At 31.7% G+C, this 25,092-nt stretch overlaps 2 protein-coding genes across 3 annotated transcripts; one reads left to right on the top strand and one right to left on the bottom strand.

Annotated features, from left to right (window-relative positions):
• Positions 1-6,629: 6,629 nt before the first annotated feature.
• On the bottom strand, positions 6,630-11,364 carry LOC139482517 (uncharacterized). The gene is made up of 2 exons (XM_071266429.1): positions 11,176-11,364; positions 6,630-8,362 (listed from the first exon to the last, which is right to left on the bottom strand). Exon 2 carries the CDS (start codon positions 8,061-8,063, stop codon positions 6,630-6,632), a length of 1,434 nt encoding a protein of 477 aa, XP_071122530.1. The 5' UTR covers positions 8,064-8,362; positions 11,176-11,364.
• Positions 11,365-15,761: 4,397 nt separating this feature from the next.
• LOC139483604 (nuclear factor 7, brain-like) lies at positions 15,762-18,675 on the top strand. Of its 2 annotated transcripts, XM_071267599.1 has the most exons (3): positions 15,762-15,813; positions 16,472-17,974; positions 18,420-18,675. In XM_071267599.1, exons 2-3 carry the CDS (start codon positions 16,489-16,491, stop codon positions 18,422-18,424), a joined length of 1,491 nt encoding a protein of 496 aa, XP_071123700.1. In that variant the 5' UTR covers positions 15,762-15,813; positions 16,472-16,488; the 3' UTR covers positions 18,425-18,675. The 2 variants fall into 2 exon arrangements, with proteins under 2 accessions (XP_071123700.1, XP_071123698.1); XM_071267597.1 differs by lacking the exon at positions 18,420-18,675 and having other exon boundaries at positions 16,472-18,180.
• Positions 18,676-25,092: the final 6,417 nt, after the last annotated feature.

Here is a 25,092-nt window from a genome sequence, read left to right as displayed (position 1 = left end):
ATTTCAACCCATTTAGTTACAACATGAACATAATTTGGTAAGAATATTGAATATTTTCAAACAAATTTGAAAGTGCATTAAGTACTTGTGTGTCGATTTTTTATCCAACTTTCCGCAAAAACAATTTGCCCCCTATGATCGTTAACACGCAATTTAGTTATTTTCCGACAGGTTTTTTTTATTCAGTATCATATGCGCATAGATTGGAAATGAAAGCTTTTTAAAATAGCGTATCTCATTTTGTTTTGTATTTAAATTTTATTCCAGAGTCGTGTATCGTTTCTTTTGTTGACTAGTATATATCTAGTTTACAATTAGTTTGTATATTTTTTATATGACACGTAGTTATTATTTTTGTCATATGTTTTATTTTATACAGTTTAAATGTACAATTATAATACTATAATTATTATTACCTTTAATCTAAAACTAATTATTTGTTTCTAAGTAGCCATATCTAAAATATGATTAAGGGGGTTCGCGGGTCTAAATCATTTATATAGGATTTCTCTATATTTTTCAATAAATGAACTTTATCTTATAGTTAATAGAAAAATAAAATAAAAAATGGGGTCACCGTTCATTTGCGCTCACAATCTGCCTTCGAAAGAAGCATACATCTTTGTAAAAGTGTTTTTTTTCTGTTGAACTAATAGGAGAAATAAAGGTAATATCGAAATAAAAAAAGAAATTTATTACAGAAATCGCTCAAATTTTACAATAATTTAGTTTAAGTACAGCATATATCGAAATTATATAAAAAAATATAGGTCACCGATGAGTTAAAAGAGATATTTCAATTTTAAAGCCAAAAAATGGCATTTTTCCACCAAAGGGAGATAATTTGGAACTTTTTCAATGATGTTTACATTTTAAAAGTCATCTGGGGCTAACAGGAAATAATTGTTTTGAATGTTTTTTGTACCATATGATAAAGTAACAACTACAAAAGGTAATAAATAAAATTTGTAATGAAAAACAAATCTTTAATTTTTTTCTGAAATTTTTATACCCTCGAGCCTCCTTAAAGATAACAAATGATGATCGGTTATGACGTCCTAGCTAAGATATTCCTAAGATAGCTTCGATGTGCATGCTGAGACGTGTCGTAAGTCGGTCCTAACTTTATTCTTAATTCTGTCCTAAGAAATTATTAGGACGGAAATTAGGACAGTTCCGATAAACAGGCCCCTGTTTTTCATTTATTCACTTTTTTTAACATTTTTTATATTCTCATGTATATACATTATTATTTATGAGTAAGCTGCATGAGGTTCACTTTCGAATGCGACACTTTCTCCATGCGTTGAAGACCCATTCGTAGCCATGTGCTGGTTTCCCTCTTTAGTCTGTTCGTTGTCTCTTTGACACATTCCCCGTTTTCATTCACTATTATATATAATGTTCATTGTAAATCATTATCCCCTTGTTAATAAAGTTGTGCATTCGGCTTTTTTACTTTTTGATCTAAAAGTTATATAATTATTTAATGTAAATTATTAAAATAAATTATTAAATGGGCTGCTAAAAACCAATAGTCAGACGAACATGCTTAAAATTGAAGAGAACACTTTTTTTTGTATACTTTGGATTCTTTTATTTTCGTGGTTACCAATTTTCGTGGACTGAGGAAATCTTGCATTTTCGTGGATATTTGATTTCGTGGTTTTGCCAAATTCTGCATAAAAGTCTATATAAAATTTGTTATTCGTTGAGAATTTAAATTCGTGGTTCACCTATAAACACGAATCCCACGAAAAATGGTATCCAACGTATGATGAGGAATCCACACGTTTGGCATTATTACAAATTGTCAATACACTTTAAATAGATAACAAAAAGATTGAAAAAGACAGACAATTGACAAATATCTGATTTAATATTACCTTTGCAAAAGTGCATATTTGGAATGGTCGAGTTCCGCAATAGCCATTCCGGTTGTTTTTCCGTATACGTTCCCGATATTATTTTTATCATCTACTTCCGGGACGTCTCTCATCATCAACATATCATAGCAACCACAATCAACAAGACGCAATTCACAAAGTTAATTTACTATTTACGATCATCGATAATCTATAAAGGTAAACAGTTATGCTTTGGTATAGTACAACATATATAGATATGTTTTAATACAGAATCGAACTTTTTTGCGTCTAGAAAGATGGATTCTGACCCATTCTCCTATAGTTTTGTACATTTTTTGCGTAAATCTTGTACGTTAAAACCGTACACGGCAGGACCAGTATATCGCATTTGTATTTATGTGTACCCTTGGGCTAAAACAGGTTGAGAACAACCCCATCAATGAGAATGTCCCTCAAACAAGGTTTTATTTCCATGTTGTGGATAATTAGAAAACCAGAAAAACCGTTATTTTTGAAACAACATTTATAAAAGTGGGGTCCACTTTCTTTTAATAATATAGGGGAGATACAAGTGAATATTACAAAATTCTTGGACATGTTTTGACCATATGATATAAGATACTGATAGATATAAAGTTCTTTAGACAAAGTTTCATTAAATAATATAAATATGTGCCCTTTTGTAACAAGAATTGTTTTTACAAAAAAAAAAAAAAATATCACTAGAAATAAAACTTTTCTCTAAGAAATATACATCTATCTTGTATAATATGCCATAATAGGGTTAAACATGTCTAAGAATTTTGTAATATTCACCTGTACCCCTTATAAAAGGGATATACTTTACATTGAGGGGTTGTTCCAAACCTGTAAAATGGCTGTGTTTTTATATCAAAATTTACTCAAAATACAGACAAACCTTTGCATCTGGAAAAGTTGTATGCATAGCAGAGAGTGTTGTTAATATTAGCTATTATTAGTCTTACAGTGCTAAATTTTAAGATAAAAGAATATAGAAAAACAAATTAAAAAAAGAATAGAGAATAATGGGATATATATTAAAATATAATGATTAGAGAATAATGTGCAAAAAGTACAAAGAATAAAGATTAAAGAAAAATGACCTACAAAATTATAAAATAGAAAAAATGGACCCCATACAGGCCCTCATATCATTCTCTCAGTTTTTAATTTTCTAAAACATAAAATTAATTTGCATTTTGTTTATCTTGGATTTGCTATACTATGAAACTCAGAGTAAATGAGATGAAAACACAGAAACACAACCTTAGCCTAAAGGTGACTGCAGGGTCAATATGAACCTTAGTCAACTATAAAGAGTGTGAAATACTACATGTCAGCTATAAATTTTCAAAGTAAAATCCTAACTGCATCTTTGTCATATCAAAAATAAGGAGATGTGGTACTATTGCCAATCAGACAATTATACACCCGAGTTCAAATGAAGTGGATGTAAGCAATGGGAAATCGTACATCCTTCAACATTGAGACATACATGTACTCATACTGTATAGATATATATTACAGATTATGAATGTGTTGATATCCATAGATGTTAGCATTTATTCAGAAAACTACAAGGGTATATATACAACTTTTTCACCTCATTTAGAACCTCATCAAATTGATCATAACAAATGTTACTATGTGACGAAGTACTGTACAGTTTATCATAGGCTCACACAGAGGGAAAAAAATACTTATGTCAGTCAATAATAAGCTTCTCATTTAAAATCACTTGGTTTGAAATTCAAACACTATTAAAATTGATGTCTCAGATTGTTATAACATATTATTTTGCACGCAATAAAATTATTTTCACAGCAAATTACTATATTCCTCACATATGCGTATATATATATACTGTATACAATTATCTCTTAATTCTAATGAAAGATCTATGAAAGAAGCGAAGGAGCTCCATACATACTTCAATGATTCCCTATATAATCAACCATTTTTTTCAACGAAAGGGGGTCCTTGGGCCCCTGAAAAGGCCTATGGTTATTATCTTTTATTAATTTTCTGATATATATAACCCGCGGAGGGAATATATAATACAAGTCGAAACTAAATAAATATATATTAACAAGTCTAAATTGAAAACAAGTTCAAACCTATGATTGTCTGGGATAATAACCACAATTTTTATACGTGTGCATGTAAACCAAATTTCATTGTACATGTACGTAGAGGGGTTTAAATACAGCACATACAACATTTTCCAAAAGACCAAAAAAGTGAAAAAGTATATTTTAACAAAAATGCATTTGAGTAACAGGTCGAACAACTGGTGTTCTTTAATCCTGCTGACTGCCAAATAAATTGATCACAAGAGAGGGGGCAGACCTTTTAGGGACTTCGGAATTGGGTGTTTTTAAGCACGGGTTTCAGGATTGATCCTTTCCATTTTGGGATCCGTGATTTCTTTTTTTTTTCGAATTTTGGGATGTCAGGATATAAATTTCTTTAAATTCTGTACCTCAGGATTTCATGTTTTTATGCCCGGGATTTCATGATCAGGACCCAATTCACAGATGAGTCAATACCAACCATATTCCCTAGCAAGCCAAAAAAACAGGAAACTCCCCGCCGACCATTGATTAGGAAATTAGGCAATAATGGTGAGTTGAATGATGCTGAAGAAAATGAAAACCCAGTTGGACTTGAACCATACAGCAAATTCAGATCAGTGTCAACCCAAACTGATGATGTAGTTTTAAACCATGCTGAGACTAACACAGAAAACATGTCTACTGAAACAGTAGAGGTTCAAACAGAGAGTTCCTTTTCTTCTGTTTCAGTAGAGCATGTAGAGGTACAGGCAGACCTACCAAGAATATCCATTGAAAACATTCAAAATGATGATGCAAAAGTTCGATTTTATACTGGGTTTGTCGGCTTTCAAGTCTTTTGGATGTTTTTTAACACACTTGTCAAGCATGGTGCTGATAATTTAAATTACTGGGAAGGAGAGGCACGATCAATGGGACAAAAAACTTACCATGAACCAGGTGTTTGTAAACCAGGAAAAAAAAGATTTTTAAGGCCAATAGACGAATTTTTAATGACTTGCATGAGATTAAGATTAGCACTCAGACATGAACATCTTGCTGACATTTTTCTTGTGTCTGAATCTACAGTATCCAGAATAATGAACACCTGGATAAATTTTTTATATGATCATTGCTTGACACTAATAGCTTGGCCAACACGTGAACAAATTATGTGCAATTTGCCAAAACTTTTTACAGGACATCCTGATACGAGAATTGTTGTTGACTGCACAGAATTTTATATTGACAAACCAACTTCTTTGAAAGCTCAGTGGTTAACTTGGTCTGAATATAAACATTCAAACACTTTTAAAGTTTTGATTGGTGTTGCACCAAATGGAATGGTGACATTTGTGTCTAGACTATGGGGTGGAAATGTGTCAGATAGACATATTTCTCAACATGATGGATTTTTACCGAAGTTGTCACCTGGATATGTTGTCATGGCCGACAAAGGTTTCACAATAGAGGATTTGTTACCAGCTGATATTGGTTTAAATGTGCCACCTAGAGTATCAACAAAGTGTCAAATGTCCTCCAAAGACTTTTTCAAAACTACAAATACATTTATTGAAAAATATTGAAAGGGATATAGTAAAGCCCATTTTTTTTGGTTGGTACACTGTAATTTTCTGTATAGCTCATGAGAATTTTTTTTTTTTTTAATTTTAGTTGTTTAACATTATCAGAACATGTCAAAAATCCCTTTTTTACATTTATTAAATATGATAAGAGATTAATTTATACTGTCCAGAAGCAAAAATTCAATATTTTATTTTATAATTATCCAAATGCCAATTTAATGCATGCATGTGATGATGTATAGAATTATCAACAATCCAAATTATCATGCTTAAAGATTTTCACTGTTTTAATAAGAGAAAATTATTTAGTTTTTAATTTTATTCTGTTTCTCAAAAATGATTGACAATATGAAAGTTTCACAATTTGGTGGGTTTTTTTGTACAGAAAATGAGCTTTACTATTAAATTGTTGTTTTCGTTTATATTTGAGATGAAACTTTGTTATATCCATGTATATCATGTAAAATGATGTATATTTGCTATTTATTCATGTTAAAAGTTTTGCCTCGGTTTTTTTACTGGTTTTGCTTAATTATTGAAGGCTGTACAATGACCTAGCCTATAGCTATAAACTTCTAAGTCATTTGAAGTCTGGTGAAGATATAAAAAAAAGATTTTTATAGTTTGTTCTTATGGTGTACTGTTATATCACTGTCCCAGGTTAGGGGAGGGTTGGGATCCCGCTAGCATGTTCAACCACGTCACATTATGTACGTATGTGCCTGTCCCAAGTCAGGAGCCTATAATTCAGTGGTTGTTGTTTGTCATTTCGGTGCCTTTTAAAGCTGACTATGCAGTATGGGCTTTGCTCATTGTTGAAGGCCATACAGTGACATATAGTTGTTCATTTTGTGTCTTTTTGGTCTCTTGTGGAGAGTTGTCTAACTGGCACTCATACCACATCTTCTTTTTTTATATGATGAAGAAAATAAAATGTCATAAATAACATGAATAAGTCGTGAAGGTTCAATCAAACATTTAAAGTAAAAATCTGACTTGGGTTTAAAATTCTAATAAAGAGACTTTCCTCTCCTTACTTTCTTGTAAAAAGTTCTGGAACAATTCCACTTACATAGAAGTTCTTTAACTTAGGTAACATTTCATCCCAAAGAGTTTGCGAAAAATTTATTCTTTAGATATAGGAAGATGTGGTGTGAGTGCCAATGAGACAACTCTCCATACAAATAACAATTTATAAGTAAACCATTATAGGTTAAAATTTGAACATTTATCCCTTTCTTTGTCCACACAACAAAATCTGCCCAATCTAGTTCATACAGTGCTAGCTGACCTTGTACTTGATACATATAATTGTGATTTTCATCAAGTACAAGGTTAGAGTCTCTCTCTGAACAAAAGAATTTTTTGTCCTTGCCACATTCAATGGGAAGCATATTTCTCCAAGGTTTGTCATTAGCATCAGAGCCATAAGGACACTTCACTTCAACAATGCCAGTTCCACACTTAGAGCATACCACTAGACCATCAATACTTGCACCAAGATAGGGATAGGTGGGATTTACTAACAGTCCACATGATTCGATACGGACATCATCACAAGTTTTCAAGTGTGACCTTGTATAATCCCCAATTGCAACAGCTTCATTTTTGCGCCCATATTGAAGACTTTTCACTGCATCTGGTATTGTAATGTACCCACACAATTTTTTCACCAAATTATCAGGTTCAAGTTTTTTACGCTTGACAACTTCCCCCATTACTGAAGCTGTAATTAATACACTTCTGGCCTTCTTCCAATTTACATTAAAATGCTGACCCCTTGTAGCTTTCTCTAAATTCTCACTAATCTTGGAAGTGACCGTCAAGCTGTTAACAAACGCTTCAAATACGTTTAAACATTCTGCTGATTTGATAATAATATTATCCATATAACTAAAATTGGTTTGAAATAGTTCTAAAAATGTATCAATGTTTGCATGTTCCGGCCGCAGAGTCTGATAAAGTACACACTCGGGGTATACATCCTTTAGTCCATCTAATATATCATGCAAGAATAAATTGCCTTCTTCTCTACAAGGTCCAGCTTGATATACTCCAGGGTATGGTTTTATTTTTTCAGCTTTTTGTTCTTTTTCAGTTTTAACAAATTTAATGTCACACACTCTATTTGGGCTTGGTTTCCTTTGTAGTGACCTAGGTCTATCCCATCCACATGCATTAGATGTACATGCATCTTTTGTCTTAACAAGTGTGTACAGAAGTGAACCTACGTGTGCACATAGCCCTGCTCCCCCTGCTTTACAGTTACAAAAAGCACTTACAATTAGGCCAGTGACTTTGATGATACTTATATGCAGTGAATAGTACTTTGCAGTATTTCCAGTGTCTCCAACTTGTACAATTTGTCTCATAGAAGGCATACATTTACTCCTAAAATAATTGTGTTCTGATCCTTGATTAATAGGATTATATTCAATGTCTCTTATGAATCCTTCGTTACACAATCGTTTTGCCTTTTTCATTTGCCTTTCAAAATTGGTACTCTCCCCAGTTGTGGGATTTTTGTGGTACATGAAATAACTGTCAACATCTTTAATGGATATTTCTGGTATATCAGTAAAGTCTAGTGGTTTCCATGGATTTGAAATTAAATCAATTGAAATAACTGGACAAGATTCTTCTTCTGAAAAGTCTGAGTCCCCATTTGATATAGCCCTATATACACGTTTGACTAATGTATCCTTTAGACCTGATTTTTTTTAAATTTCTCTTTTCCAACCAATCCTTTAGTTCTGGAACTTTCCATTTTAACAGTTCTGCCAATGACAGCTGTTCTTCTTGACATTCTGACTCTGAATCTGATGACATAACTCTGAAAAAAGAAAGAATTTAACTATTTATACTGCTCACTAGAAATTTTCAAATTTTTCAAAGGATAATATTTTTCTGCAATTTTGTGTCATTTCAAATAATTTAGAATATCAAGATTTTACACAGTATAATCAAAATAACTAGATATCATTGAGATGAGAGCCATCTCTGTGGGCCCCACTGATAATAATGTGTGGTAAAAAATTTGTATCTTTATCATTGGACATGGGGTTGTCCACTGAATCCGAAGTTTATGACCTTGACCTTTGACCAAGGAAACTTTGCAAAAATTATGACACACCCTCTGGTGTTGGTTTATATACATGCATGTCAAGTATGAACTTTGAAATCATAAAGGTTCTCTTGATATAGAGCTGACAAGATCTTTACCATAGGACAGGGGGTTGTCAACTAAAACCAAATTTATTGACCTTGACCTTTGACCTAGGTAGTTGTACATAATTATGACATACCCTCTGGTGTTGGTTAATATATACATGTCAAGTATAAACTTTGAAATCATAAGGGTTCTCTAGATATAGAGCAGACAAAATTTGTTATGGACGGACAGACAGACAGACTGATCACTATAGGGCGTCCGCCATTCAGTGGGGCCCTAATTATCATAACAGCCTTAACGATTAACTTTTGAGACCACAAGCCTGAAGCTCAATTTTTACAAAATTTTAGTTGTCCAGAAGAATTTTACAAGCCTGAAAGCATTTTTACAAGCCTGGGCCGTAGGACTTGTGGTCAAGACTGAAGATAGTCAAATATGATATAATCAAAATTCACAACTCCTTACTAAACGTTGTCTTTTTTCTTGGGAATGGGACAGCCTTGACAATAAACTTCTGAATCTATGGTCAACTTTATGAAAATTTTATAAAGATTTCATTGGCCTGTTCATATTAATTTTACAGGCCTGTATTTACATTTTTGTAAGTTTAAATCAACCCTTATTCAATTATTGACCTTGACCTTTGACCTAGGTAGTTGTACATAATTAATGACACACCCTTTGGTGTTGGTTAATATATACATAAATCAACCCTATGAGCATGATGAGGTGAGCCCTTATTCAATTGCAGCTTTTTCTTGTCAGGAGTGTGAGTTCAGTAGTTGTCATTGGTTGATAGATTTCGTCACATTTCATTTGGTAATTTGTTTTGTTGTTAATTTTCTCAATTGAATTGTTTTAGAACTTCACTGTTATGTCTTTTTATAAGTGACTAGAGAGTATGGGTTTTGTCAATATATGTTGAAGGCTGTACGGTTGCCTATAATTGCTTAAATCCACTTCATTTGAACTTTTGTGGATTGTTGCCGCATTGGCATTGATCATGTTGATTACACATCTCTTTATTTTTATATATGTACATGTAGATATCAATAAAATAACCATTAACTGACTCGAAATGTAAATTTTATTTGTACAAGGCTTACAAACAGGTAGAAAACAAGGCTTTGCCAAACATTTATATCCTGTTATGACACGAATATGCATGCGAAAAAATTAGAATTCACGAAATTTTCACTAATTTTAAAGACTTTGTACATGTTGAATATTAACATGTTTATCAGGGGATTAATCATGTCACATGCACATGAGTTAATCCATAATATTATAATTAAAATTAAAGGTTTAGGAGGATCTGGATCCTCATAAATGGTTTCTATCCTCCATAATGGGTATTATACATGTTTAAAATCAACAAATTGTCATTGATAAAAATATAAGCCATGGATTTAAAAATATTTTCTGTTATGGTGCATGCATTCGGGGAAGGGACTTGATTTTGCCTAAAGACAACATAACTGAACATGCTGAATATGATCATCAGGAACAAAGTAAACAAGAACATAGTTATTTCGTCATGTTCGTAGTGTGTTTCTTTTATACAATAAATGCAATTAAAAAATGTACATGTATATCCAAATAAAAGAAAAATTCATCAGCTCTAACTAATTGTATGAAAAATTTTAGGTTAAGGGGCCTGGGGTCTTGAATTCTTATGAATGGTTCAGACTTACTAGTCATGCTACATTTTGTAGTTATTAAACTTTTTTGTCTAGACTAAAACACTGCAACAATCATAACTTTACTTTAAAATTTATGACCCAAATTTGATTAGCATTGAATTTCACCCCTAGTACGTACAATATTTAACCGTGTTATATACTTTTGTACATGTACATGTAGCTACAGCCTACATGTACTTGCTATATATTTGAGGCATACAAAATGAAGAAATAAAAAAATGCAACTAAAACACGGTCCAGGAACGGGACTGTTAGTGGACCAGGAAAATTAAAGAACGATAACAGTGTTCTTTGAACAGCCTTCAAAAAGTAGGATTTGTACTTAAAAGTTCTCATTTGTACTACATTGTACATGTATGGTCTTATTATAAATGGGATTTGCATTATGACAGGTATTATGAAGATATACAATTTTTTTTAACACTAAAAAGACGGTAATCTGATAGTAATGATATATGTACCCAATTTTGGTCCATTTTTGGATAATAAATCCAATAAATTTAAAGTATTTCTTATTTTATGAGCATTTTAAAGCTTTCTTATGTTTTTGGAATAAAATCTTTTGATTATGAGGCACAGATGTTAAAAATGTGGATTTCAAACAAACAAACACGGATATATGTGTAAGAATTTATCTTAAAATCGTGTTGGTTGAAGAAAAACAACATCTTGTGAAGTCTTGTTTTCACATGTATTGATTCCAATTTCGTGCTTTTTACGCTTTACTATCACATTTATGACAAGAAGCATACTCATAAATCCTAACCTTACCATAAATTAAAGTAACTAGTTGAATAGAATTAATACATGGTCGCTCTCCTTTCTGTTATACTATGATGAATGGCTTGTTGTGAATTTTTCCTGCTTAAAGTGGTTGAACGTCCCGGAAGTGAAAATCTGTAAATACTAATGGTCGGAACGTAAACGGAAAAAACCCCGGAACGGCTATTGCGGAACTCAGCCATTCATTATCACGCACGAGGACGACTGGACACGTTTGAGAAAAGGGTAAAATATCAAAACATACCAAACTTAATGGAAAATTCAAAGCAGAAAGTCTTTTACCAAATGACAAAATCAAAAGCTCAAACACATGAAACGAATGGAAACAACTAACATATTCCTAACTTGATACTGAAGAAAATGAAGGATTTTATAACTTGATAAACCTTTCATTATATCGACAACCATTTGCAAACATCACTAACTGACATAATAGTTAAATATGTCAAAAAGTAGTATAGCAGTCAACATTGTGTTATAATCTTAAACACTTTAAAAAACAAACAAATATGTTAAAAGTGTTCCTGTTGAAGGTAGATCCAGAAAAAAAAGCTTCAGACGTATTACATTTATAATGTGTTGGTTGTTATTTTTGTAGCACTGGGGCTATACCTCTTCTGGTTGACTAGCAGTCCCCGAGGTTATCATCAGCTTAGTACTCAGTGACTTGATCTTGAATGATTTATAACGAATCTATCTTAAATTGCCCGTTTGTCAATTAAGAAATTATAAAGAAACTAAGGTCTCAACTTTCTCATGCAAAGTTGACCTTAGATGAATTTGGCTATTATGTAGGTCCTGTTTTGATCATGAATCTCTGTTCCGGTTCTTATACATCCTCAGCTCTCAAATAGTCGGCGCAAGCGTCCCAATGAAGGTTCATGTGAATACAGAGAAGTGCCTTGGAAGCATGAATTTTATAACGTGTTGTTTTCATTTTTCCAATTAGTATTTTTTTCTTTAACCTTTATAATGTATTTACTATTACTGTCTTGGCAAAAACAAATGTTTAAACTTTATTTACATATTTTCGGGTCCTTTTTCTTAACTTGTAATACGTGTCGTAGTGGTGCAATTTTTTTCTCCTGTTGTATATTTTAGAAGTTACTAGACATATGCAGTAGATGTCTCCTGTATTTTTATGTGTGTGGTCGCAATGACGTATACCCTGAATCTCTTTTTCATTTTTTGTTATTGTTTTTTTTTTAACAATTCAAAAATTACTCTAAATTAATAGTTTAAAGGGTTTTAAATGCATCAATATGTTTAAATATTTAAACCGACTATTATCTTAAACAATTGAACCCTTAAGCTCTGTGTTATTATTACTAAAGCTTTGTGTCAATTCTGTAAAATCAGTTACATGTAACCTATTTTTTAATTAGATATAATAATCATTAGAGATTGCACACCTTTACGATTTTTAATTCAATCAGTGGCCGTGTGGGGATCTTCATTCCTGTATTCTTTAAAACATTAGGTCATTTTTCTCTTTTTATTTTGTTGTCCCTTATTTTCTTTTCTTTATTTGTGGTGGTTCATTTTTCACTATTCTTTATTCTTTAGTTAATTTTTCTATAATAGTGTCCCATTATTTTCTATTCTTCACACCCCATCCCGATCCCCTTTCATTTCGATCAATTTGTTAATAAGGTAATCCATTTTACAATTGTTTGATTGTTTTTATACATTTCCAATTTAACTTACATGTGTACTTGTAATTTGAATTGGGTAAAAGAGTCGGGTAGATTTTTTCCACAAGATGACGTTTTACTCACTAGAAATATGTTTCTTATCCTGCAACCAGATGTATAATTACATTTACAGTCAAATATCGCTGTTCTATAATATTCCGCCCGTAACTAACTACGATGCCATACAGTACTGAATTATAAAATATAAACGATGACAAAGTTTTAAACAATTAAAAAGAGTAAAACAACGACCAGCTTTACTCTTAAACAATTAATGAGGAACAATAATATGTGTTTTTACAAGTTCCAAGAAAAGAAAATACCCGAAATACCACCATTGTGTAATATTACTAAAAGTAATGGTCTTTGATAATTCCAATGTTATGACATAGATATGGTGTTGTACTGTACTACTTGTTACAATGGTGTGTTAGGCTGATAATCTTTTAATCTGTCGAAATTCACAGTATTATTCAATTAAGATGTTTGAACAATGAAATTACCCATAAACATAAAGATATTGCTTATTTAAAGGGTTTTCGTGTCGTACAACATCCCGATTTATTGTACCAAATTAGTTGATAAAAAGAAAGTGTTATGGGTATTTTTTTATGTCTTCATGACATTTTTATCAAGAAAAATCATAGTTTTCAATAATTTCTAACGAATTGAACTATTCAGAATATTTTTTTTAAACAGAGAATCTGGATAAAATTTCACACCCCTCTTATAAACATGGGGTAAAAGATACCAGAAGGACAGTCAAACTCATAGATCGAAAATAAACTAACATGGCCATGTCTAAAAAAGAAAACGACAAACAGACAAATAATAGTACAAAAGACACAACATAGAAAACTAAAGACTAAGCAACACGAACCACATCAAAAACTGGGGTCGATCTCAGGTGTTCAGAAAGGGTTGCTCGTGTTATTACAAACCCGGTAAATAGTCTAATTCGGTAGGTCACATTCGTGTAGCGGGAACGGAATTGTAGTAATGACATAAGGAACATATCCGATAGTATCTGTGAAAGGGATATTCCATAACGGTCAACCAACTCGTGATGGCGTCCGTAAAATTTACGAGAGGATGATTTCCACTTCATCATTTGGAACTCTTGCTTTATTAGCTTCCTTGTGAGCAGCAACCCTCTATCAAGGAAATCATGATAGGAAATACAAGCCCGGAAATATCGTTTCATCTAGGGAATATATATACTCCGTATGCCGGCGCTGTTAGTATGTTCCTTCATAGAAATGGAAAGTTCACAATTGGGAAGCTGAAATCATCTCTTTTGTCGTAAATGTTTGTTTTCAACCGACCCTCATTGTCAATTTCTATATGTAAGTCAAGATATGAGGCAGACTTAACTGTATCTGTAGTATCCTTTATTTCTTGTTCGATGGGATAGATGCGTTCAACATTGTCACCAAATTTTGATTTTTTTAGTGAGAGAACACCATCTATATAGCGGAAAGTAAAGTTAAAGGATTAAAAGAATTAATAGTTGGTCATTTTAATATTTGAGAGGGTGAAAGTAGATAAATATGTAAAAAATTAAGAAATGACACGAAGATAGATCTAAGTCCTGATACATGTGCATGTAACACGAAAACGATTATTTATACAAGTAAGTCAAAGTATTATTTCCAATACAGTGTCAATCAGTAAGATTTTCAAAATCCCACTCACGAATGTGTTTTATCTGGCTTGTTTTAAAAGTGTTATGAAAAGTTTGGCAATATTAAATTTATCTCACATACATGTAATGTCCCTTTATTGGAGCGATAAATAAACAAAACTTTGCAATATCTGTTTCGATAGTTAAAATCAGGGTGAATGACGAATTTTTGTAAATCAGGCTAATAAACGGAGAAAAAGTATTGTTTCTGCCTTAAAGCTATCAAAGATCGAATATTAAAAATGTAGATCCTCTATTAGCAATAACACTCTCAAATGAATTAAATGCTTAAGTTAATTATAATTTTCATTTTAACCAGAAAAATAATGACCTTATACAGGTCATTATTCTATGCATTGAATCATATTTCTTTTAAACTTGGTATCGTTTATCGTTCTGAAAGAAAATAACTCCATTTAGGTATATTAATCATAGGATTCTTAAAGAGAGGCGAAAGATACCAAAGGGATATTCAAACTCATAAGTCGAAAATAAATAAACTGAAAACTAAGTTAAAAAAGAAAGTGACTAACAGACAAGTACCAGTTTACAAAACACAACGTCGAAAACTTAAGACTTAGCAAAATGAACCAAAAAAAAACTTGGGGTGGTCTCAGGTGCTCCGGAAGGATAAACGCTCAACCAACTTTATTTGTGATAACTAATACATGCAAACTCATAAAATACATAAACCTAACAATTGAAAATAAACTCATCATAGATACCAGGACTAAATTTAGTATATACGCCAGACGCGCGTTTCGTCTACAAAAGACTAACCAGTAACGCTCGAATCAAAAAAGTTAAAAAGGCCAAATAAAGTACGAAGTTGAAGAGCATTGAGGACCAAAATTCCAAGTCATTTTGGTCTTTCTGTGGGTTTGCAAGACTGATTAAATGACTGTAAACCATTGTTAAAATATATCTAAGTTTCTTACTGGTTAAATGTATTTATCATCAATTTCCAGCTATTGTATTTTAATACTTTTTGTAATATTTCTAATTTTTTTTTTTTTTTATGTATATATTCTGGTACACGTTCGTTAATTTGAGCAATTTCAGGTACTTCTCAAAAATAGATTTAAAATGAACCAACACTTAAAGATCATGTAACTGCTTGTTTACCTGTTTGTATTGTAACCAAGTTTGCAGACAATCACGTGATCAAGTACTATTTTTACCTTTTACCTTCCTTGTCTATGTAGCTTTTATGTGTCACAGCTTATGTTGGAATTGGTCTTGCTTCAGGTAATTAACAGGGTTCAATTCTGATGTGCTTATACATACATACAATTGTGACCTGTTTTTTTATCATGATATATTAATTTGCAAACCGATAATTCATTTAGTTGAACTTGTCAATGTCGTTCATTGTCATTAATTGTCATATATTTTAAACTACTGTCGTTTGATATCGGGGCTGATGGTCAACCATAAGTTTGCCAATATGTATCATGATATTTTACCCATTATTTTAATTGTTTGTCGAAAAAAATTACCCTGAAAAAAAACTTTACAAAAACTTCTACAATATTTAAGTGTTTTTTAGAAACTGCTGTACAAGTATTAGCTTTCTAAAAAGCTTTGAAATGCTTCGTTATATCTTACTTTAAGAAGATTTGTTATAATTGGCAACTAGACAACTCTCAACCGGAGACTATATAGATTATTTACCAATGTTAAGGTATTGTGAAACTTATATTTAATTCTTAACCTAAAGGAACATATTGAACTCAGTCGTAATAAGAAAAGCAGACACGATATAACAGCTTGTTAACCCTTGATGTTTTGTAGAATTGCATTGTATGATTTTCTGGTTTAATATTAAAGAAGGGTATTTGGACTTCCATCTTTTCTTCCTGATATACATTATTAAGAAATATGCATATCGAATCTTTTTTTACAGTAAAAACTAGTGAAATAATGGCCACTGCAACAAATATTTGTGGTATATGTGATCTTCGTCACGTGACCAACCCTTCCAAAGTCTGGTGCCCTGAGTGTGATGAAGGGTTTTGTTCGGGTTGTGTAGAACACCACAGCTTAGCAAAGGCAACCAGACAACACAAAACGATACCAATGGCTGAATACCAGATGCTGCCTCCAAATGTCCTGCAGACTCTCCAGGCTTGTACTAAGCATGAGGAAAAATTAATTTTATACTGCAAAGATCATGAAATGTTATGTTGTGATAAGTGTGTCAATGAGGTACATAAAGGATGCCATGAAGTTGTCAATATCGACGACATAATCAAGACTGCTAAGACCTCTTCCTCTTTCCAAGAAATTGAGGAAACACTTAATGAAGTTGTGGATAATATTAAAGAAATACAAAAGTTGTACAAGGGAAATATTACTTCACTTTCAAAAAACAGAAAACAAATTGAAAAACAAATTCAGAAAATTCGATTAAAGATCGATAGCCATCTCAATAAAATACAGAAGAAGCTGGTAGATGAACTACAAGAAGTAGAGGAAACAGAAAGAAGAAAAGTTTCACAGCTGGTTAAAAAATTAGAAGAAAAGGAGAATAATTTAACAAAATACCAGAATTCAGTGGCAAATATCAAGCACCATGCATCCAACCTCCAGACATTTATGTCAATAAAACGAATAGAGCAGGATTTAGCTAACGAAGACGAGTTCATTCAATCATGCCTTGTCGGAGACAAAGTGAATACAAGAGTCATCACTTTTAACAAAGATGAATCTGTCGAAACCATAGTGAAAAACGTACAAAAATTTGGTGAAATTGCAGTTGTGTTTAAGCCGACCAAAGCTGCATTACGAGTAAGAAAGAAAAAGCAAGCGCAAATAATTATTCCAAAAAAACAAACAAAAACCATTAAAAAGGTAACAGCTCGGTTGCAGCAGACAATAAAGACGACATTTAAGAATGTCAGAGGTTGCTGTTCTCTTCCTGATGGTAGAATGGCGTTTACATGCTGTGAAAGGAACATGCTAATTTTGATAAAGGCCGACGGTTCCAAAGATTTTGAGATATCAATACCAGGTGCATACGCGGTTGCAAATGGAACAACATATAACACGGTTTTTGTATCGTCAAATGTCAACTACAAAGGTGGTATAAACATTGTCGACATTCAGGACAGGAAGATAAGGAAGTTTATCACTGCCGATTCCTTTTGTTATAGTTTAGTAGAACGAAACGAGCATGTCATATTTTGTTCAGAATTTGGAATAAAGATATTAAACCTTTACACTGAAACTATCAACAACCTAATTTTTCCAATTGTAGACCAATGTCTTTTTATGGACTCAAATGGAAAGAATATTTATTATACTTCATTGCAATACAATTATGTAACATGCTGTGACTTCCAGGGTGTCCTAAAATGGACTTTTAAAGATGAAAGTATTTTGAAACAACCCCAAGGAATCTCTGTAGGTGAGGATGACTTTGTGTACGTGTTATCAAATAATTCAGTTATTCTTATATCGCCTTGTGGTAAGCAGCATAGAACATTAATATCTTCTAGCGACGGACTTCTTGACGCACAAGCGTTGCATTATGACAAAACAAGAGATAGCTTACTAGTTGCAACGAAGAAAGAGAAAGCATATTTTTACAAAATAGACCGAAAATAAAATAACAGATTTAGATCCAAAAAAATGTTATATAAAATGTATATTCTTATATATTAAAGTAATACACAAATGTGTCCAATTCAAGTTCAAATGCGAGAAGTATAATATTATTTTATAAAGAAGGTGGTTTTGAGCATATATTTATTTTCTTTGCATTTGTTTTCTTGTTTCAATCTATCCACGAAATGAAGTTTCACTTTTGAAAGATAGATTCTTCTATTGAATTTGTAACTTATTTATTGTAGGCTGATATCGTAACTGTTTTGGCTGAGTATTACGAAGTTCAAATCGGTCTATAAAACATTGATTTCGGTTTGTACAGCTGCAGGATTTCCGACAGGAGGAGTCATGTTGGTAGTTATTTAGTGTAATCTACCGCTGGTATAGTTTCAAACTCGGATTCTTGAAACTTTATTGATATAAAGTACACACATATTGAAGTTGAGCAGCAGCTGTTGTAGAATTGCTTTTGAAATATTTCAATCTTCATTGTTAAAGACCTCTGACACATGTTTGAAAATTTTAGTTCTTAAAAATTTCAGTCATTATTTACATTTGTTTTGTTTTAATCAACTGCTCCTACAGTTTTCAATACGATTTTTGACACTTAAAAGATTTGTACATTGATTAAAATTGTGCATCTGCTTTTGGGGCCAGCTACAGCTGGTCCCAAAACTGTATATCAATGCATCAGCATTAGGAATTATTTTCATATTTACACTAAAGTATGGTCTACTTTTTAAATTTATCTCATTATTATAAATACAATGCGTTTGTAATCAATGGTAATCAAAGATTAATTTTGAAAATCCTATTAGAGATGCTCGGCTACATGTATCAAAAAAAAATTATATTGTTTTGAATATAGATACAAATCATTCCAAAATAAAATCGATACACAAGTATTTACGAAGGTCAGTCACTATAATTTATGAAATCACTCGAGGAACGAAACAAGTTCAGAAAAAAGTTTAATGATCAAAGGTCATCTGCTTTTATCATAATTTTCTTAATCCTTTCATTTATTATAATTACGGAATTTTTATTCTAACGATTTAATTAAATGTAAACTCGGCTTGGGTCATTTAAATTCGTTTCGGTTTTGTGTCAGGCTAAATATGTTGAACACACTAAATTTCCGCTTGGACGATAAAGAAAGGTGTAAATTACCGGCCCCTTTAAACATGTTATTTCAACTGTTATACAAACAAGCATGTTTATGTTTGATCTCTGAAATTGATAAGGTTGCATAGAAAAACATCCGATTTAAATTGGTATCATAAAGTCTGAATCTTTAGACATTTCTTAAATTTCTAACTTCGAGACATCGGGTTCAGTTTACATTCAGTTACATCGACGAGACTATAACGTTTATACAACTTAACAGAGTATTCCAATCAACCGAGTTCGACTCATCAGAGGTAAATATGAATTGATCAAACGGTAATTTTACCGGGACCAAGCAATTACTTCAACTCATTCGAGTTTTAAGTCTTCGGTGTTTAGGCGTGATCAGTTTAGCACGTATTTCTTTAACTGTTCGCTGGCTTATTGTTTGCTAACTTGATACACCTTATTGTTCGCTAGGATGAATCTGGTTTTGATATGTTGAGCTTTTGATTTTGACTTTCCGTTCTGAATTTTCCTAGGAGTTCCGTATTTTTGTTATTTCACTTTTAGTTAACAATGGTTAATAACAAAATAGTCTCTTTTTTTCGAGAGTATATATAGGAAGTGTCTTGACGTGAACTCTGAATCTTATTTTATTTTATATTTCTGTATATCCGTAAAAGGAATAATGCTAAACTCAGTCGTGCTTAATAGTTTAATGTAAACTACTAACTATTTTCAAAATTTAAAAACAACAATTGTTCAAACCGAATTGACCCTCAAGTGTTCGATATAATGACTACATAAAATCTATATTAAAATCTCTTTGTTATTATTGCAAAAAAGTTTTGTGTTAAATTTGTAAAAAATCAAGTAACCTACTTTTCGCTGACAGATTTAATATGTCATTATTTTGTTAAATCAGACAAGACAAAGGAAAATCGATTTCATTCAGTTAATATATAAAACGTTTGCCGTTACGGTTGTATAATTTCAAAAGTTATGAAGGTAATCCGCTTACAATTGTTGATTTTAATAATAGTCTTGTATGTTCAAAGGCTATATGGTGGATTTTGTGCTTTGTCCACTAAAGACCACTAAATCGATTTTTAACATAATATGCAAGAGATTTTTTGTTTCAAAATATATTATATAAAAAATGAAATTATCATATAACCATTCCAATCTACACATTGCATGGTTTTCACGCGAATATTGATACTAAATGTCGTGTCATAAAGAATTTACCCCATTTTTCATCAAATCAACTGTCAGTAGCACTAGATCATTTTTGCTAGCTTAGGATTACGGTACGGGATCTTATCCCTTGGCTGGCGAAGATGATACTCATTATATAGATTTATAGATTATATACAGGAGATAATCCAGGACTCTAAAGCATACTGGTGTTTCATACTGTATGGCAATCATTTAACAGATCCACTATTGTTTTGCCCCAACCCCGCCGCATGCTTCAAAGGTTAAAATTAGTTCAAATATACATAACTTAATATTTTAATAAATAAACCAGCAATATAATCCGACATTTAGTCAATCCAGTTTGACCCTTAGTGTTTGGTAAAACGACTTCATATTATTCATTGGTTAAGCTCTTTGCATTTTTGTGTCAATATTGTACAAGCAACCTACTTTTCGATAAAATTGAATAGGACGAAAGAAATTTAATTTGACATAGATAATTCTACACGTTAAGGGTCTGGGTGGGGGTCTTTATTTTTTTAAGTTAAGGTAATTTTTCTCTGAAATTTTGTCCGCTATTCTTTTTTCTTTTTTTTTGTGTTGGTCCATTACTCTCTATTCATTATTTTTGGTTTAATTCCTCTCTAATAGTGTCCCATTATTTTCTTTTCATTAAACCCCATCCAGATCCCCTTTCATTTCAAATTGTTATTACGGTTATCCATTTTAAAATGTTTGGTTGTTATTATACATTTTTTACTTAGCTTGAAAGCAATTAAACACCCATGAATCAATTAGGGATGTGGAACACGTTTTAAACATCACAGTTGAAATGAGTGCTATTTTTATATGTAATGTCGAATACCGATTTAGTTTTTACTGAAATGTAGATGATATTCTGGAACAGGATACAATAAATATATAATATATAGTGATGAAGTAGGCCAAGTGATAACAAGATATAAGATGTCTTCGATAACCATTAAGAAATTATGAACATTTCAGAGATAACTTTTCAGTTAGGTTGCTATTTCCATGATAATATAACTTCCATCTTTTAGAAGTTTAATTATCAATGGATACAGGTGCAGTAGAAAAGAATATCGAAAAAATAAAATTTCAGATTCAATTAAAAGCAATGAATAAATTATGTCAGAATAAAGCAAAAGCAAACAGGAAATACAAACTTGGTAACTCAGAGCTTAAACATACCGTTGATATGTTTGACTTTTATAAATCCTCCGAACCAAACCGTATTTTTACAGTCTCTACTTTCGCTAATATGTGTCAAAGTTTACTATCAGAGAGGCGAAATATATATATAAGGGACATCCAAACTCAAGTAGAAAATAAACTGACAACGCCAGGGCAAAAAATGAAACCATCAAATAAAGAACAATAGTATACAAACATTCTTAATTGAATTGTTTCATATTTTACCGTTCGGGGCCTTTAATATCCGTACTTGCAATCCTACAACACCACCTTATTTTAATATTGTTTCTTGAATAGAGATCAGAGCTGCATGTGCATGTCACATTGTGCGTATTTTTTTTAAAGGTGAGCGCGCTTCCAATATACATTTTTACCACACAAATGCAATTTTATTGCATTTACTAATGCAAACCATAAATGTGATATCTCTTTTCTTTAGCGTGTCAGGAAAATCATCTTACCTGTGTATAAAATTGTAAATTGAAGAATTATCTGGTGAGCTTTAAATCTTGTGAAAAAGACGAAATTCATGTTTTGAAATTAAAATTCCTAATATATGCTCTGATTTCATTTAAATACTTTTGAACAATGAACCGATCTTAAATTGTGAAAAATTAAGAAAATATAGGCGCTTATAGGTAATGAAATTAACGAAAGGGCTTACATTTTTATTGTAAACTAAAAGTAACATTTTTGATACCCAGATTCTATTTTTTTTATTGTAAGTCAGGACGTTAAGCTTTTGCATTGTGTAGCTCAAGGGGAAAGTGCAATCAAAGCAATATTCATTTAACTATACATTATGCATACAAGTACATGTGTATCCAAAAAGTAAAATCACAACAATACTGAACTCCGAGGAATCTTCAGAATCAAATAGCAAAATCAAATGATAAAACACATCTAACGAATGGACACCAACTATTAGTTCAGGCATTTCAAATGTAGAAAAACGGTGGATTTAAGCTGGTTTTATAGCGCTAAACCTCTCACTTGTATGACAGACGCATCTACTATATTTACAACGATGCGTGAAAAAAACAGACATTATAGGTAAAATTGGTAAATTGTCAAAATAGGGGTACAGCAGTCATCACTGTGTCACAATCTCTATTAGAAGAAAAACAAACAAATATTTAACAAAGAAGCACAATAAGCATCTATCAAATTTAACAACCACATCCATTGCTTACTTATATATGTATTTTAAATCAATCAATAAAGAATTGAAATATTTGAAGTATTGTGACTGTATTCACATCAACTCTAGTGTAGAGTCGCGTGTTAAACCAACACATTAAAGTTTTTAGTCTATGCCAACTCTATTTACTGCTACAGATTTCAAAGGAATTAACATTACACTTTTAACTTTCTGCAAACAAACCATTGTGTTTCGACTTGGTAAAAAAAATCAAAATTGGTAATTTCAAGTTTTATTCCTTTTTATTTTTTTATTTTTTTTACCTTTTACGTGTTGTAGGTAGTTGTATCTTTGTTATAATGAGTAAAGTAATTTATTAGCAATTTGGTCTATATGAATTTTATTGTTTCACAATTGTATGACATTTGTTTCGTTTTGTGAATATCCATGTTCTCCTTCAAAATATTAATCACACTATTGTTTGGTTAGTTTATGGTACTTAAAATATAGTTTAAATGTCTGGTTATAATAAAATTTTACGGTTATTATAAATAATAATGTGGCAATTGAATACACAGTAATATATAATGACTAAAGGTTACAGTCAATTTTATCAAATTATTAAACTCTGATTTCGTTATACTACATATGATCATATTAAGTATAACGAAATCAAAGTTCTATATTTTAATTAGATCTAGTAAAAGTCTACGATGATGCTTGTGATGAATGCAATTCAACGTGCAGCGCCAAATCTAAGTCTTTGAAATCAGCATACCGCCATCTAATATTTCTAAATTTCCAAACAAGTTAATTATTACTCTCAATTTTCAATTGATAATGCACGACTTAAATTTCTCCGTAAGTTGCAATTTCACAAGAGCTCAGTTATATGTTGCTATCTGTTATCAACTGTGGAAGTTTTAGCACTCTGAGTAAGCTCAAATAACGTGATATAACATCAGCTTTTTTAGTTAGACGTAGTCAGCTGAACTTTAGAAAATCAGGAATTTAGAATTGATACTATAAATCAGAACAGCATTAGATCAGAAAAAATACGCTAAAAATATTTATAGGTTATTGGAATATAAATGATATCTTTGAAATATTTTTTGATATGGCGGGAAAAGGCTGAATCGGACTTTTACGTTATACCTAGCATTGGCATTATTTGGGTCTCAAATCTTAAGAAAAAATCAAAAATCTGCTATAATTTTCGGTAATTACCTTTCATGAGCTATTAGAATCCAAATTTAATTTTTGTAGTAATCTTTTTGCTTTTTAAATTTATTAATGTCGTGGTCTTGTCAATAACGAAATAGTTTGGGTTTTTTTTTGATTTTTTAGGTGTATATATGGGAAGTGTCTTGACTCTCTATATGTCCTCTGGATTATTTGCAGTGGTGTATACTCCGCATCTCATTTTATTCTATATATCTGTTTATCCTTAAAAGGAATATTGCTAAAATCAAACGTGCTTAATAGTTTAAATGTAAATTATTAAATGTTTTCAATAGCGAAACCGTCAGTTGTTCAAACAAAATTGACCCTGAAGTGTTCGATATAATGACTATATACAATCTATTGTGAAACCTCTTCGTTTTTTTTTTGCAAAAGCTTTGTGTCAAAACTTTAAAAATAAAACAAAAACAAGTAACCTACTTTTCGTTGAGAGACTTAATATGTCTCTGGTCGGAAGATGTTTAAATCAAACAAGACAAAGGAAAACCATATTTTCATCAGATACATAAAAAATAACTACGGTTGTATAAATTCAAAAGTTATGACGGTAACTCGCCTTACAAATTGTTTGATTGTTATAATTATACATTGTCCGTACACCTTCATGTACCTTGCATGTTCTCATTAAATAAGCACGAGTTTGGTAGACGAAACGCGCGTCTGGCGTATTAAATTATAAGCCTGGTACCTTTAATAACTATTAACACCACTGTGTCGATGCCACTGCTGGTGAATGTTTCGTCCCCGAGGGTATCACCAGTCCAGTAGTCAACACTTCGGTGTTGACATGATTATCAATTATATGGTCATTTTTATAATTTAACTGTTTGCAAAAGTGTGAATTATTCGAAAGACTAAGGATTTTCTGATCCCAGGCAAAGATTACCTTTACCGTATTTGGCACAACTTTTTGGGGATTTTGTGGTCCTCAATGCTCTTCAACTTTATACTTGTTTGCTTTATTCCTATTTTGACATGAGTGTCACTGATGAGTCTTATGTAGACGAAAC

The sequence above is a fragment of the Mytilus edulis genome, chromosome 7 (genome assembly GCF_963676685.1).
Source record: "Mytilus edulis chromosome 7, xbMytEdul2.2, whole genome shotgun sequence".
Lineage (NCBI taxonomy): Eukaryota > Metazoa > Mollusca > Bivalvia > Mytilida > Mytilidae > Mytilus > Mytilus edulis.
The sequence above is the reverse complement of the archived record's forward strand: the minus strand, read 5'-3'. Positions and strand labels throughout refer to the sequence as shown.